Consider the following 15,571-nt stretch of genomic DNA (forward strand, 5'->3'; position numbering starts at 1 on the left):
TGACTATCACTTTTTCCTTCACTGATCTCCACATTCCTTAATACCCTTAGCATTGCAAGCTGGGTATAAATGCATGTCTGTCTGCTTATATTGTAATGTTATGTTTATATTTCGTCTTTATTATGTCACTTGTAAATTTATCAAGCTCACTTACGTTAAAGAAAAGTACAATATGACATTATTAGTTTTATAATTTAAGTCTAACAAATAAATAAAAAAAATACCCATTTATGAGTTTCATTATTGTATTTCTCACTTGACAACAATACTGAATCATCAAGTTTCTGTATCCATGAAAATATTCCCTATGGGCCTGATACTCTATTAAAAGGTACATCAATAGTTCCTGCAGTTTCTTCTGTAATTACAAATATGAAGCAATTTTTCTTTTTCTCCACTCAAGCTGAAGGACATGATCTACAGTCTACACTGTCCATATCTTTCAATCACCTACAGTTAAATGAATTATTAGAAGAATATTTTATTTTCAGTTTTGGACATTTGCTACAATTTACATGCACACATCTGTGATTGCCATTTAAGGTTTCTCAAGGCATTTCAATCAAAATACCCGAAGCTTAATAAAACGTCAAAAATAAAAACATGTTCCACCTAATTGGCAGATACAAAAATAACTGAAAGTTCTAAACCATTTTAGTGCTTGGTAAGAATCTCTCCAGTCCCCAGACAACCAGTTTAAGTCAAGGGACAGGTTATTTGTGTCTTTTAGAAGACGCAACTTTATACAATCTAGCTGATGGTTTTCATAAAAATAGTGAGACTGTGATAGATGCTGAAAGAGAGGGACTACATGTTACGTTAACTGTTTTGTAGAAATACAAACCAAAGCAAGAAGAATGTAATAAGGAACGTCAAAGAACTACATTGGGATGTGCCTTGTTAACCAGATAAATACCTCAAACTGCAAAAATCAGCATAATGCCAGTGCTTGTCCTACAAGTCACACATCATACAAAAGGAAAGAAAAAGCTAAATTCAATCCTTAATATTTGTTTTATTTCAGATATATTTAATTGGTTTATTATTGACTTATTGATTATTGACTTATGCATAAGAAGGGTGAATATTGTTGCTTCAAAATATAAATTTTGAAACTCACTCAGCTAAGAAAGTTTCAGAAGATGATGTTTGAAGGAAAAAGATGCGAGTGAAGGGGTAGTAATGCTTCAACTTTAATGAGGTTCTAAATTCTTAAGATCAAAAGGTGAACACTTGAAGATATTGCAGGTGTAAACAAGAAATAAATACACAGCCTCACAAAAGAATGAATATTCCCTAAAGTAATTAAGCGACAACATTCTAGGAAATTTTCACTTTATTTACAGCACTACAAATATATACAGATTGTTAAGATATACATCTAATTTTAATATCAGGACAGAATTGACAGCAATTGCAACCCACTGATTACAATGCAAAACCTACCTAAAGGGAGTTAATACATGTCGGGACAGAAATATTCCATGATACTAGGAAAAAATTCATACCCCCATGAAATGCATAATCCACATATGTAGGCACACAAGCACACACCCTCATGTCACTCACCAAAAGAATGCTATGTCTAACAACAGACGGAAATAAGAAATTATGATGAATAATAACACATCACAAATAACACTTGTGCTAATTAAAAATTCCCAGTCCACCCAAGCACTTTGCATTTTGCTATATTGAAACATGTCAGACTTTTTGTCCTATATACTATGATGGTATCTCACTGGGTAAATTTGGGATTTGGGACACGTGGTTCAGTGAAGCTGTGTAACAAGCACCACTGTCAGAATGACACTGCTAAGGATAAGGAATGGCAGCCATGTCTTTACAAAACCCCAGAAACTGAAGAGAAAAGGTAAAGATCTTTTAATGATCAGATGACAACATAGGCTAGCGATTATTCAGTTGCTTTTGTTACTGACAAACATATTACATTACACAGCTCAATGTCATAGTTGTCAAAACTTTCTCCTTTACTATAAACACATAAATCTTATAGGAATGGTACAGGATTTAACAAATATTAATGGTAGTCACATCTTAAAATAATGTGTACACAATAAATATGCAGACATCACTGTTGTCACTCACCTGACATATTTGCCATAGATCAACATAAGGAAGGCAAGTTTGAACATGTTCCAATTGCTGCTGCCATTATAATGCATAAGGTTAAGGGCCAAAGCCACATGAGAATGGCAATTGTCACAAAAGAGGTTGTGCTGAAAACAATAAAAATAAATATGGTCTGAAAAGAAAACAATATACTTCAGCCATCAGCATTCTATATCCCTGATCTAGCAATAAATGTGCAAAGCATACCTAAGCCAGAAATGAGTCTTGGTCAGAAATGAGTCTTGATAGTAGAACATGCCCATGCCAAATTAGGCATAGTTCTGGAATCTAGAAATTTCTTTAGTTTCAATATCAGATTCAGTAAACTGGTTGTATTCTGAACATGTTGCTCTTATGCACACAGTGATATACAGAGAATGATACCAATGCACAAAAACTTTACTTGAAAAATAAACTATTACTTAAGACCTCACAACACACATACCATGTGTTCCTTGTATTCTTCAGAAGCATCAAAAACAGCTTTGTCCCAGGTGTCTTTGCCCCCTTTCAACTGACTTATATCCAACTGCCAATATCTGAAAAAGAAATTCAAAATCATTCATATTTCTTTCTCTTAAACCAATATTAGGTATAGCTTTTGGAAGAACATCTTTGCAAAACTTCTTTAGTATGTATATGTGCATCATTACATTTATATGGTGAAAAGCATGGCTATGAACTAGCGATTTAGTAACAGTTTTCTAGAAAAAGAGAAGCAAAGTGTCAGATGAGAAACTAACTTGTTATTGAAAAACCTGTCATTAAAAATAATCTCTTGTAATGCCTTATTAACTTATTGAAACATTCATACAATATAGCAAAACTTCAAACATTATGTCACCAGGATAGCACTTGACTCTGATTCACAATCTCATTTATTCCATGTACATTTTGAATTAAACATCTGAATAGTGTGTCTTAACTGTGTTAGAAATATGGTTACAAATCTTTTAATCAAATCTGTCTCCCCATTAACATTTATATTCATCCTCTGCATTCTTTTGCATTCATATCACCAAAATTTAAACAATAATCAACTTACTTGGTTGGTTGTCCAAATGCCATGTCATCTTCCTAAAATAATCACCAAAACATTATTACTGGCAAACGAATGTAATGATAATGACTTTTATATATAAAAAGTCAATTGGAATGTTTATCTTACAGTTTCTAGTCATTAAGAAATAATTCTTCATAAAACGACTGTATTAAGATTCAAATAAATGGATGTTTCATAGAGTTCTATAGCCATAGCAGCAAGCTCTGTTGCCTTTGCTACATGACCCATACTTTTAAAAAAAAATTTCAGTATTTCATATTCTTCGGGGGAAAAAAATGACACATACCGAAACAAAATATGGACCAGCAAAATCACGAATCACACCTGAAGTCATGGCAATCCCCATGTGACCAATGATGGGGAAAAGCCATCTGCTCGACATAGTAAGAATTAAACGAAGAAACAAATGAAACGTCAAATTATTATTTATACATTATAAAACGGAAAGGAGAGCGTGGTATTTAGTAATACTATTAGTAATAATACGGAGACGTACTGAAGGAGTAAAAATTATTTTAAAACTTGTTCATCATTTTCAGATCGTAAAATCTTATCCAGTCTAACGTTTAATGGCTGATATAAATTATCTGAATCATTTGTACTATCTGACAAACAACATTCTCCTGGTCTAGCCCAACAACAAGGTATTTACTTACGTAAGGCAAGGTATTGGTGTCCAGACTATACAGTGAGGAAACCGACTCTTGCTTGGGTCAATGCGCCCACCATCAAATAGTGGAAGTGGACTACCCATTGCAACTGAAGCAAGGTGTGGCTCGTCTACTGCAGATCCATTCACATCCATCAGTTTTGTCCACCGATTACATTCGACCATTAACTTCCCGGAAGTTGGCAATAAACGGTTAGTAACCGAGATGAATTTGCTTCCCTTGAATCCAAGATGGCGGCGTTGTGATAGCCTCAACATCAGATGAGATTTCTATGATGATGATGTCAATTTGTAATGCGCAGGTATCCATTCAGAAGAATGCTCATTGCGCAAAAAAAAAAAAAAATCTCTGTTAACTATGTTCTCAACATCGTCAATTCCTTTCAGTTTGAGATTCAATCTGATTTTTTAGTGGTTTTATTTCGAAAGTCAGAGTGTTATGGGAATTAAGATTGCTTAACAATTGAGCAGTCAAGTATATATATATTAAAATAGGTTTTGTGTGGACAGACATACGTGATCGATCTTAAAGCTGTTTCATTTGACGACATCAGAATATATGTGTGGAGGACAGCTAGCCGCCGAATACCCAGTCGCCAACACGAAAAGGGCACTTTGATGCTACAATAATAATGATTGCTTTCGCAGTGGCATAGGAAGGCAAAAAATGGAGGGGGCAAGATACTTTTTGCCCCATACTGCCTCAATTTTTGAGATGTAGTTCTTCAAGTGCAAAAAGAGTAGAAAAGCCGAGAGAGAGAGAGAGAGAGAGCAATGACAAATCTTTTTTACGAGGGTAGCAGATTTAGTAAAAAGTTACTTTTTAAACTTTCTTCCTGGTGACATTTAGCCTTCAATCTAAAGAAAGAAAACTGAAACACTCCTGTACTACAAAACAAAGGCTTTAGAAAGAGGAAAATTAAAGAGGGAAAACAAGGATTCCCAAAGATGTGGATTGCTGTTTATTTTGACAGGGACATTTGACCAATGAGTAATATTTGGTGCATGATAATTTTTTAGTAGTTTGTTAGTAATAGGTGTTTACGTTGGGTGGGAGGCCTCTGCTTCATCTGTATGTGCAAGTGTGAAAGTTATTCACTGTCAGCATAGAGTTTTGTCCCCAATCCCTAAGCTGAACATCTTCCCAACTCCACTTTTTTGTTCTATTTTTATGTTTGGACACAGAAGTGACAAGAAGTGTAGAATTACCCTACGTCCACTGCCATTAATTTACTAAATAAACTTTAAATTATATGTCAAGTGTCATTTTAGCAGTGAGCATAAAACCAAGATTTCTAGCAGGCAGAGTAAAGGTTATAACAGCATCAAAATTATTGTATATTGTATATCAAGTTGAGGTTGATCAGCTGTAACCTTAACTCAAAGTTACTGTCAGTTAACAGAAAATAGCACTGTCATTAGTTTGTTACAAAAATACATTGCGATTTTTTTTTTATTTGGAAAGAGCACAGGTGGACTTGCCAGCTTTTGATGCAATTGAAGGCTAAAGCAAAATACAAGAGTGTTAAGTAGCTATTGTTGTAACAGCAAACATACTTCAGAAAGATCAAGAGGATGAGGTCTTGACCTTTTTCTCAAATGCAAGTGAGAACTACAAGTACCAAGGATTGTATTCTTTGTATTTTGAATATCTTAAAATAAAGTAAACATATATTTGAAAATAATTTTGCAGTCAGGGTAGCCATTAAGGAGATATGCTTCAATAATGTAATCCAACTGAGAATGGGATCACAAATGCAATTAAGAAGAAAGCTGTTTTAGAACTACTTTTTGCAATATTTTTGAGAGAAACAAGAACCTGGAGACAAGATAATATTTGTTATAATATTTATGTCACATGCATTTTAAGAAAAGCCTTGAAGGGTAGGAAATTGCCAGAAAATAGTTCGAAATTGTGTGTGCATGCCATATAAGGCAGAAAGTAAAATATGAAGGCTTTAAAACGATTTTTTCAAGGAACAATCAGGAGTAATACTATACAGTGTAGGACCATTAAACCGTGGTCCTGTAATACATGAATTTGGTTGGATCCCAATTTTCTGACAATGTAGATCGTATGGACCTGGACATGGCCTCTCAAACACTCGAGACAGGTGTTGACAGCGGTCATTTTGAATGTCCGTGATTGACATGCTAGGCACTATTGTGGATTAAATATTTAAATGCTGGCTTATAACATTTATTTTTTCATTATTTATTGTAATTTATGTATTATCAAAAAATATTTAACTTATGGACCACCAAAGCTGAGGTTAAGCAGTTTGAACCCTAATCACCGCAGCTTAATGGCCCTACACTGTATTTAACTTTCTGGACCTAGGATATTTACTATAAAGATCTGATTACTGATTGTTTGCATTAATGACCAACTGTCACATGTCTGTAGTTGTGATCTAGGCTCACTCCATGAAGCTCAGATCAGATTTGGCAATCTTGCACCTAAAACAATTTTTAAAATTGTAATCATCTGAATAGAAAAGTGTGAAGTTGTGAAGTAAGTAGTGAAGTTCATTATGGTACTGAATCCAACTGATGTCAAACAATAATGTGTCTTGGAAGATGTAGAGATTGTTAACTAAGTAAACATAGCTGGCCACTTGATAGATTTTATTTCTCATCTGATAATATTCACAAATTTCACATTTGATCCAATTTTTTTTCTTAGAATATATATATAATCATATGTAATCAATAAAGGCACCATGTGTATTTACTCCTTATAAAACTGAATATCTGTAATCCTTAGATTGTGCATAAGGATGTATGTTTTCTCTAGATCTAATAGTAAAAGAAAGCCTGAACTGAGAGATGTGTACATCACTTATTCAATATAATTCTAAACATCCCCTACTCTGAACTCTAATAATTTAGCTGAGCTAATATTACTTCTGTTTTATCTACTTCAGATTTTGTCTACATTTCGACTCTTAGCTGACATCCAGTAAAGAGACTTCATCTCAACTTACCAATGGCAATAATATCACAAATCAACAAAAGGTCTTTTTAGCCATTAAAGCAAAATATCTACAAAAGAGATAATGATTTCTTGCCACACATAAAACACATTACATTAACATAGATGGATCAGTAGTGTAAATGAAAAAAGGCCAGAGTGGATGTGCATGTTTGTGTGTGTGAAAGAGAGCAAGAGGAAAAAAGGAAAAAACAGATTAACAACATTAATAATCTGGAATGGCAATTACAGGATAGATTAACAAATGGACAAACTGCCCAACAAAGACAAAATTTTATGTTGTCTTGCAAATACAAATTTGGCTACTAGAAATTCCAGTCAGCATCAAAATACAAAGCTAGCAAAAACGAAATTATGAGAACTAAAAATTTGAAATAATAATACCATTTTAGGGCAGTGACTAGAATTTTTGGTATTCTTTGATGGTAATGGAAGAAAAATTCATGTGATTAAATTACAAATCAATCTTTGAAAGCTTGCCTTTTGCTAATTGTTTTACGTAAATTCCATGTTTATTCTTCCTATACAGTTTGCACCCTCGAATGTGAACATCATCATAGCTGCATTGAAAGAGTTAAAATGTGCATACAGTGCTATGAACATCTACAGTACATCGAACACAAAAATATACCCACAAATTAAGAAATATAATTTGAGCATAGAAACTTTCTTACAAGATGCATATCGGTTTCTCTACATATTTGTAAATGAGATTACAATAACTAGGGGAAAATTGTGGATGCACGCGTCAATTTAAAGCCAGGAAAAAAGGATGTTTGAAATACTAAATCCAAATCCCTTTTACTCATAATGCAATGAAAATGAGCCATCAAATCAAGATACCCACCTCTAAATCATATCAATATCCATAAAAATTATAATTATACAATTCACACCATTTCTAATGGGAAGGTCTAATAAAACTTGTATTTAAAGTCACCTTCATTGAAAATAGATGGAAACCAGCAATTTTAATCAAAATCAAATTCGTAAATGTTAGATTCTAAGAAAGCATATATATATTCTCCAAACATCTGTATTCTGTAAGCCAACGTAACCATTGACTACTGGACATATACATGCACAGAAGTTGAAAGATTCAAGGAGAATGTCCATTATTTTAAAAGCAGATAACAAAGACAGGACACATTTTGAACACATCACCCTAAAAGCTTGAGAGAAGAGGGAACAATTGTAGACTTCTCCATCTCAAAATGCTCAACTTTTTTGGGTCATACCATCTATGTTCTTCGTCTCATTATCACATTGGCCTAAGAGATAAAAAAGATACTTATATCTGTCTATGCTGAAGCTGTATGGTTAAAGCAATTCTTTTACTACTACTGTAAGTAATGTTAACAGTGTTATTTTTTGCTAACACACTGGTTAATACAAGTTGTAATATCCCAATGTGTTTATGGTATCAATTACTGAAGCAGCACAGCAGTTGTATGCCTAAATATCACACCTTCAAACAAAGAAAAATGATATAAGAACATAAAAGCTATGTACATAAGCTACTGCAATTGAAATCATACATAAGCTTTCCATGATAATCCTTTTAATCTGCACATAACAAAACATGTCAACAAGAACATTTGTTGTTCTTAAATGCAGCCGGCATGTTCGAAGCAAAAGGAATGTTTGAAACCAACTTCATCACAGTCGAGTGTATTTGATTTTGTGTGATGCTGATCATGGAGACGAATGTTCACAAAAAGGTCAGTTATCAGTCATCAACTTGTTCAGCATGATTGCCTTGTCCTGAAACATACCACAAACCAATTTCATAAAATGATATTCATAATGACATATTTAAGTTAGAAATAAAAGGAAGAGATTATTCTAGGGATTAAACAAACAAATCTGGTGGCTGGGGTCTCCCTCGAGAACTGAAAAAAGGGTCCCTTATACATACAGATGTGAAGTGAAAACATTTTCACTATTTTGTCTTTACATGTTTGATGTAACAACAGAGAACAGCACAAAACATTTCAATATCTCAAACTGAAAATGTGAGATAAGATTAATCAGGCACATGGATCTCTTTCTTATTATTTACTGACATCATATTCCTTCAACAGCAGTCTCCATCAAACTGAAATGGTGAATTACTGAGCATGTTAGTTTATTTAATACTTTTCAATTATGTCATATTTGTCTATTTATTTTCCTATTTTGAGTGGTAATATGAATTCAGACTTTTTTTTTTACAACCAGTGTTGATGTTTTAGAGTTGAAGTGATGTTCTAATGTTGTCAGCAGGCATAAAAATTTCCTGAAAAGGATTTATAAAGATATTTTGTATTTGTATCATATTGCGCTTGTGCATTTTCTACTTCATGACAAATGGTACTGATCCTATGAAGTTCAAGGTAAGCAATTCTGCAGACATGAAGAAATATGCTGATGAAAAGTCAAACTCTGATCAAGAATGACACCCAAGATGCAAAATGAGGTAGAGAAAGGAACAGTTGAGTTGTTTATAGACAGAGACTGAGGGGGAGAAGGATGACTCGGAAATTTCTTTGCAGTTTCATTCTTGTCTTCATTCAGTATAGGACATATGTTTGTTTACTCGCATCTTCAGGAGAATCAAGAAAATTTTATTGTATTATAATAACATGGAGGATATTTTACTCATTACAGCTGATGTTCCTCATCCTGCATTTCTTCAGCTTGTATTTTATTTAGAAGGATTTGTACAAGATTAGGTGGTGACAGTGTTCATACTGCTTACATCATAAGACAGTGAGTGGAATTACACTTTCACTTTTTTTTAATCATTCTGGAACCTTTTAAATACATCAGGGCTTCTGCTTACGCAAAAAATTGCGTATAGTACGCATTAAAAACTCGGAGGACCCCTTCAATTTTCGTCAATGGGGTCCCCTTCAAATTTGGGCGAAGAACAGGGACCCCTTAAAAATCTGAAGAAGGGGTCCCTGGGACCCCAAAGAATTTAGCCTTAGCAGAAGCCCTGATACATTATAGCAAATTTTCATTGTCACGAGTAATGATATCCATTTCTACTTGGTGTAAGTATAATGCATGAAGAACAAGATTGTCCAGAAATGACATAGTCTGTGTTCTCCATGTGAAAAAAACTTTGTAAGAATTCTGTTGGAGTTACCTCTTTCTATTTGGATTTACCAAAACATGTGCACTTTCAATATGGTTTCGGAAAGGACCAGTTGTTTTCTGCTGATTTTATACTTTTCTTTCATGTCTATTTTGCCATATTCTATCTTGTTTAATTTTCTATTAAATATTTTTAAGTAGGCTATTTTAATACGTTCTAGAGTGAAATGCCCTATCTCACCTTTGTGTTGGAAAGGAGTTTCTGCCAAGCAAAATAAAGTTAAAATTAAAGCTAACTTCTAAGCCATGGCTTTTTCTTTATTGTCAAATGTTTAATATTATGAAAACCATAGAAACCTACCATCAGCCACAGCATTGTGCTCAAGATTAATTGCTTCAGCATTTGGCAGTGGTCCAGCTGGACGTGGGACTTCTGGAGGTCTGCAGACAGCGCACAGGGGCAAGACATCATTGTATATCATCATACCAATGGGCACTAAAATGAAGCCAATGATCTGAGGATAGAAGAACTTCTGCCATCCTAGGCGCAAGGATATGGCCCAGATGATTAGATCATGGTGGACGTCGATAGTGATGCGCGTGGCCGAATCATGGCGGTTGCGCACAAGTCTGGTGCCAGCATAGTAGTATATCACTTTGCTGACTACTGATCCTGTTATGCAAAAGATGCTAGTTTAACAAATTTCATACTAAAAAAAATTATTATTTTAGAACTGAATGATGATATATAGATAGGTGTTACTGTTGTCTAGTTTATTCAGAATGCTTCCTAAAAATAAATTAGAACACACAAACACATACAATTAAACTGTTATAATAATCAAGGACAAACAAGGAGTATCAGACTGAAAACCACATATTGCCTTTTTCCAACATTTTCCTTGATGCTGTACTAATTTATCAATGTAAATGGGTTATTTTCTTTTTCAGACCTATCTCACCCATGATATTATATGTTGTTTGTGCTTCTTGTAAAAAAATGGACAATTAAGAAATGAATAAAATTAAGCACATTCTGGGGACAGAGAAGCAACCAAAACACTGCTATGGAATTAAAGTTGTGGCATTTACTGAAAAGACTGCAGATAAAAGGACATCCTTGTTTATCTGAACTTCATGCTTGTGAAATAGCATATATATTGCAGAACAAGTTCATGCATGCACATGTTTTATACACACATAAATAAAGTGCACACAGGAATATCTTACCAACAACACAAAGGGCCAGAATCCAGCTGCTGCGCATCTGAAGGAAGGCATCCTTGATATCCTCAATTCGAGAGTTTGGAAGTTTGCTGAAAGGCCCAGAGCTCACGAATGAGAATGGAATCAGGAGAGTGATTGAAACAATGGCCCCAAACAACCCTGTGGAAAAATGGAAGCAAAATACTGCAGTAAGTATTTACAGTTTATTTTGTTTTTAAGAAAACTCCTCCAGTGATTAAGTTACTGCATTGTTCAAATCATATTTTTTTTCAAAGACAATGTACATTCATCCCTGTACTCAGATACAGTGCTTTCAGCTTCCTTCTGCCAATTTCCTTTTATTCTTGCATTGTTCTCTTTATAAAAAGTGAAACAATAGGAGATGCACATGCCCAAACATCAGTAATGGACACCTTCCAAACTGAAAACTGTCCTGACATTAATTTCAGAAGTGTCTGATACAATCTGAATATCTTCAAGCAATGTAAATACAAATTGAAAAAGAAAAATGAAATGGAATATATTTAATTTACCTTCAAGACCTACTACTCTTAGGGGATCAATAGAGTGTTTATCCATGAATTTCTCTTCGTAAACAATCTGCATGGCAATCATGATCTGTGACATCACGATAAGCAAGTCACCTGAAAATAGTCAAGGGCAGGTAGATACTTGACGCAGTACCAACATGTATATGTGCAAAATATACCTTTCCTCCACCAACACACACACACGATCACACAAGCATTTTTACACACACATATGCCACTAACAGCATGCTTCAACATTACTATGCTCAAGTATTACCTACACAATCAGTCCAAAACTCCAAATGAAAATATTTTTACCTGCTGCAAGTCCATAATGGTCATACCCCCTGGGAGTGTCATAGACATAATCTGTCATGCCAATAAGACCAAGTCCAACAATAACCATGAAGATGGATACCCACATGTATTTTGCCATGTGTTTGGACAGGAAGGCAACTCTCAGTAGTACTGTGAACAGTACTGCTGCACCTGAAAAAACAAAAGGTTATAATGCAATTACACATAATTGTAGTTTGCAGTGCAACTATAAACCTACAAACAAATGATACGGAAAGAATCAACTATCAAATGTCATTTTTATGCTACAAAACAGTTAATTTCTAGCTTTTATTATGTAATGAAGTGCAACTAAGTATAGATATAGTGTGGCTAGCACTATCATTAAGTTAAGGTGACCAGACGTTTCGGGGGCGAAAGCGGGACACGTGCCGATGATGGTGTCATCACCAAGGAATGCCGAAAAAAGTGATTTTTAAAGACAACCGGGACATTTGATGGACTTGACAGAAAGCCAGAAAGCGGGACATTGGGCGTCCTGCCTGATGAGCAGGCGGGACAAGAGGTCAAAAGCGGGACGTCTGGTCACCTTAATTAAGTGTAAAGTCATGTAGGCATAACAAGGGTTATTAAAGCACATAATGTTATTTTAGAATAGTAAATGAGCATATTCAAAAAGAGTACTGACTACTGCTACTTGCAGAGTATGAAAGCTCTGTGGCTCTGTGGCTAAAGAAAAGTTATAAACAATAACTATTGTAAATATCATTCAGGACTGACTCAATGTAACTGGTAAAGATTCCTCTGATAAACTGCAATAAATTATTACATTTTATTGTTTATATTTAGATACAAAGCAATAAAGTTTTTGTATGCATGAGTATATAGACATACACACATTTGCATGCACAAACAACATACTTCTTTTTCATGCTAAAAAATATAAGGAAACACAATGAATTTTTTTTTCTTATGCACAAGGAAATGAAACAGATATCTAACACAAATGAGGAAAAGTGCATGCAGCTTATTTTGGCTCACTGATGGGTCTCAATTACTTCAAATTTATTTCCTGGTTATATGTCTCATAGAGCAAGAAGACTTAATTGTATCTTTAATTTAAAAGAATCAAGAATGGTTATTAAATATAGATCAAATATGATAGCAATGGCATAAAATAAACTATGCATACACACATTTGTAACAGAGAAAACACAAAAACCCAAATCTACTTCTGATGGGCTTTTTAATAAATCCATACACTGGCATTCGTATTGATTTTACACCAACTTACTTCTGATCATCATGTAGCTGGAATTGTATGACAGCCTAAGTGCCACATACAGCAGTGCTGTCCTGGAGAGATCAAAAAATGCCGGCACAAGGAAAAGAAACTTGTTGAACTTCCTTTGATCAACTGGTCGGTTGTGCCAAGCTGGATTATTGGGCTGTACTTCTGCAATTACATAAAATGAAACTGAAAGCTACAATCACAATGAGATATTTTGCTTTGGATTTTACTTTAATTGGGAAAAAATAATTAGCATTCTGTTATCTTGTGCACATCCAAAGCAAATATTGTCATGTCATTTCAAACTGTTTTAAGACTTGCTATCCACTTAAAATAAGAGCCGCTATCAACTGGTAATAAGACCAGCTATCAACTTGGAAGAAGACCAGCTGTCAAGCAGGTACTTCACTCATCATTGTCATCAATAACAAACTGTCATAAACTCTTTCTACATCACTGATTGAAGTCTGTTTACCATTATTAAGCAATGGCACATCATCATCATCATCGGCATTATCATTTTCCTGAATGTTAGGCTCATCATTGTTGAGAATAGGAACATCATAAGCTTGCTGTCTCTCTGCAGCATTCTCTTGCGCCTGATTGTTTTCCCTCGCTATGGCAGGTGTGATGATAAGCCATATAGGAATGCACAGAGCTTGAGCTATGAACTGGAAAGCCATCTGTACAAATAATGACAGGAAAATATTTAAGTAAGAAAATGAGACTGGAATTACATTTGGCATCAAATGCTTACCTAAAACTAACCTGAACCAATTACTGTGAAGTTTCAAAATGCATTGTGAATTTTTAAATCACTTTTTTGTGGAAAAGCATTACTACCTGTCCTATTAAATTCTAACTTCTGGTGTCCCTAAAAGCCACAACATAATAATAATAAATGCATGATTTAAATGCTACATACTCTCATTCATAAAGAGTGTGCTTTAAGCACTTGAGACAAGAATGAGACATACATAGTCAGCAAAAGTGTATCTTCTTTGCAAATGGAATTGTTTCTCAGTAACTGCAATCTTGAGCGATTTTCATCAGACATCATTCATTGAAAATATTTTATCTTTTTCTTTTTTAATGTTGTTTCACTGTGTGTCCAATTTTTAGTTTCAATGGTATTGTTCACATCTAAGGTCATTGGTGCGAAACAGAGGGATTGTGCTTTTTTGTGATTAGCAAACTGTCAGAGAAAAATTCCAGCATTGTCTATGGCAGAACATGTCCTGGCAGGAGAATTTGTTTTATTGAATTCAGGCGAACATTTAGCATTCTATGTGTGAAAGCATATTAATTATAAGTAATAGACATTTGACATTAATTGTACCCTCAGCAGTCATGTACGTCTTGTCTTAAATTATTATTTTTGATTTATTAGCGTTATTACGTTTTACTTGAATTGAGCACTCTATATATATCAATAAACAAAATGTAAATGCAAGTGCATGCATCTGTCCCTTTATTATTGTTATATATACTGTTCTTGCTACAGCAAGTGAATGAAGAACGGCAACAATTACTTCTGCTCGATTTCCCTGTGTTAAAGTGGGCCCATATACTTTCTGTTTTCACCACTCGATCTGTGCTGCTGGGGTTTTTATATAGGGACCATATACTCACCAGCATAAATGGATGCTCAAAGGTGTGCTCATGGAAACCTGGTGTTCCTGTTGCGTTTATCTGTTTGGCAATTCTATGAGACAAAGACATCTAGACTCGATCACTAGTCATTGTATGAGCCATTCGAGAGGAATATTACAGAAGTGGGAAATCTATCCTTTCCACCTCGTTCATATACTATTAGCTATATTGTGGTAACTAACATAAATTTTTTTGCATTAAACGTAAACATCTGCAAAGTACATTTCCAAAAATGAAAGTTGTAAAACTGCTCTATATATAAAATCTTAATGAAAAACGGCACTTAATTATAGTTTACTTTCGCTTTTACTCTCAGCAGCGATCTACTAATATATAATACTATATAGTAATACTATACAATACTCTACTTACTGAGGGGTTATAGAGAAAATTGTTCCACTAGCCACAGTAATGATGCTCAAAATTACGTCTTCCAAGACACCCATTTTGATGTCTTTGCTATCAGCGAAGTACTTCCAACTGTGAGTCACTAAATTTCTTCCCGGTCACCTTTATTGTATGCAACCAAAATCCCCCAAAACATCAAATAAACTTCCCTGTGTACGACGAAGTGTGGGGGAAAAAAAATAAAACATTTAGGGATATATAGAAAACATAATAATTCTCGTTC

General features: G+C 34.3%; 2 protein-coding genes across 2 annotated transcripts; both read right to left on the reverse strand.

Moving 5' to 3' along the window:
* Positions 1 to 995: 995 nt before the first annotated feature.
* Positions 996 to 4,099, reverse strand: LOC112558240 (transmembrane protein 222-like). Its single transcript, XM_025228583.1, has 6 exons — positions 3,853 to 4,099; positions 3,483 to 3,567; positions 3,179 to 3,210; positions 2,579 to 2,672; positions 2,110 to 2,240; positions 996 to 1,860 (listed from the first exon to the last, which is right to left on the reverse strand). Exons 1-6 carry the CDS (start codon positions 4,029 to 4,031, stop codon positions 1,773 to 1,775), a joined length of 609 nt encoding a protein of 202 aa, XP_025084368.1. The 5' UTR covers positions 4,032 to 4,099; the 3' UTR covers positions 996 to 1,772.
* Positions 4,100 to 6,479: 2,380 nt separating this feature from the next.
* Positions 6,480 to 15,510, reverse strand: LOC112558236 (solute carrier family 35 member F6-like). The gene is made up of 9 exons (XM_025228573.1): positions 15,313 to 15,510; positions 14,920 to 14,992; positions 13,763 to 13,970; positions 13,291 to 13,452; positions 12,018 to 12,188; positions 11,703 to 11,813; positions 11,173 to 11,328; positions 10,304 to 10,615; positions 6,480 to 8,625 (listed from the first exon to the last, which is right to left on the reverse strand). The coding sequence occupies exons 1-9, from the start codon at positions 15,384 to 15,386 to the stop codon at positions 8,591 to 8,593; spliced, it is 1,302 nt and encodes a 433-aa protein (XP_025084358.1). The 5' UTR covers positions 15,387 to 15,510; the 3' UTR covers positions 6,480 to 8,590.
* Between the last annotated feature and the right edge of the window lie 61 nt (positions 15,511 to 15,571).

The sequence above is a fragment of the Pomacea canaliculata genome, linkage group LG2, assembly GCF_003073045.1.
Source record: "Pomacea canaliculata isolate SZHN2017 linkage group LG2, ASM307304v1, whole genome shotgun sequence".
Lineage (NCBI taxonomy): Eukaryota > Metazoa > Mollusca > Gastropoda > Architaenioglossa > Ampullariidae > Pomacea > Pomacea canaliculata.

Coding starts and splice junctions, on each gene's coding strand:
- LOC112558240 (XM_025228583.1), bottom strand. CDS start 4,031: ATGGTCGAATGTAATCGGTGGACAAAACTGATGGATGTGAATGGATCT. Junction 2,673..3,178: donor GCATTTGGACAACCAACCAA/GTAAGTTGATTA, acceptor TTTCTTTTTCAG/ATATTGGCAGTTGGATATAA. Junction 2,241..2,578: donor AAGAATACAAGGAACACATG/GTATGTGTGTTG, acceptor TATTGTTTTCAG/CACAACCTCTTTTGTGACAA.
- LOC112558236 (XM_025228573.1), bottom strand. CDS start 15,386: ATGGGTGTCTTGGAAGACGTAATTTTGAGCATCATTACTGTGGCTAGT. Junction 13,971..14,919: donor TTGAGCATCCATTTATGCTG/GTGAGTATATGG, acceptor TTATTTGTACAG/ATGGCTTTCCAGTTCATAGC. Junction 12,189..13,290: donor CAGCTACATGATGATCAGAA/GTAAGTTGGTGT, acceptor TTGTTTTTTCAG/GTGCAGCAGTACTGTTCACA.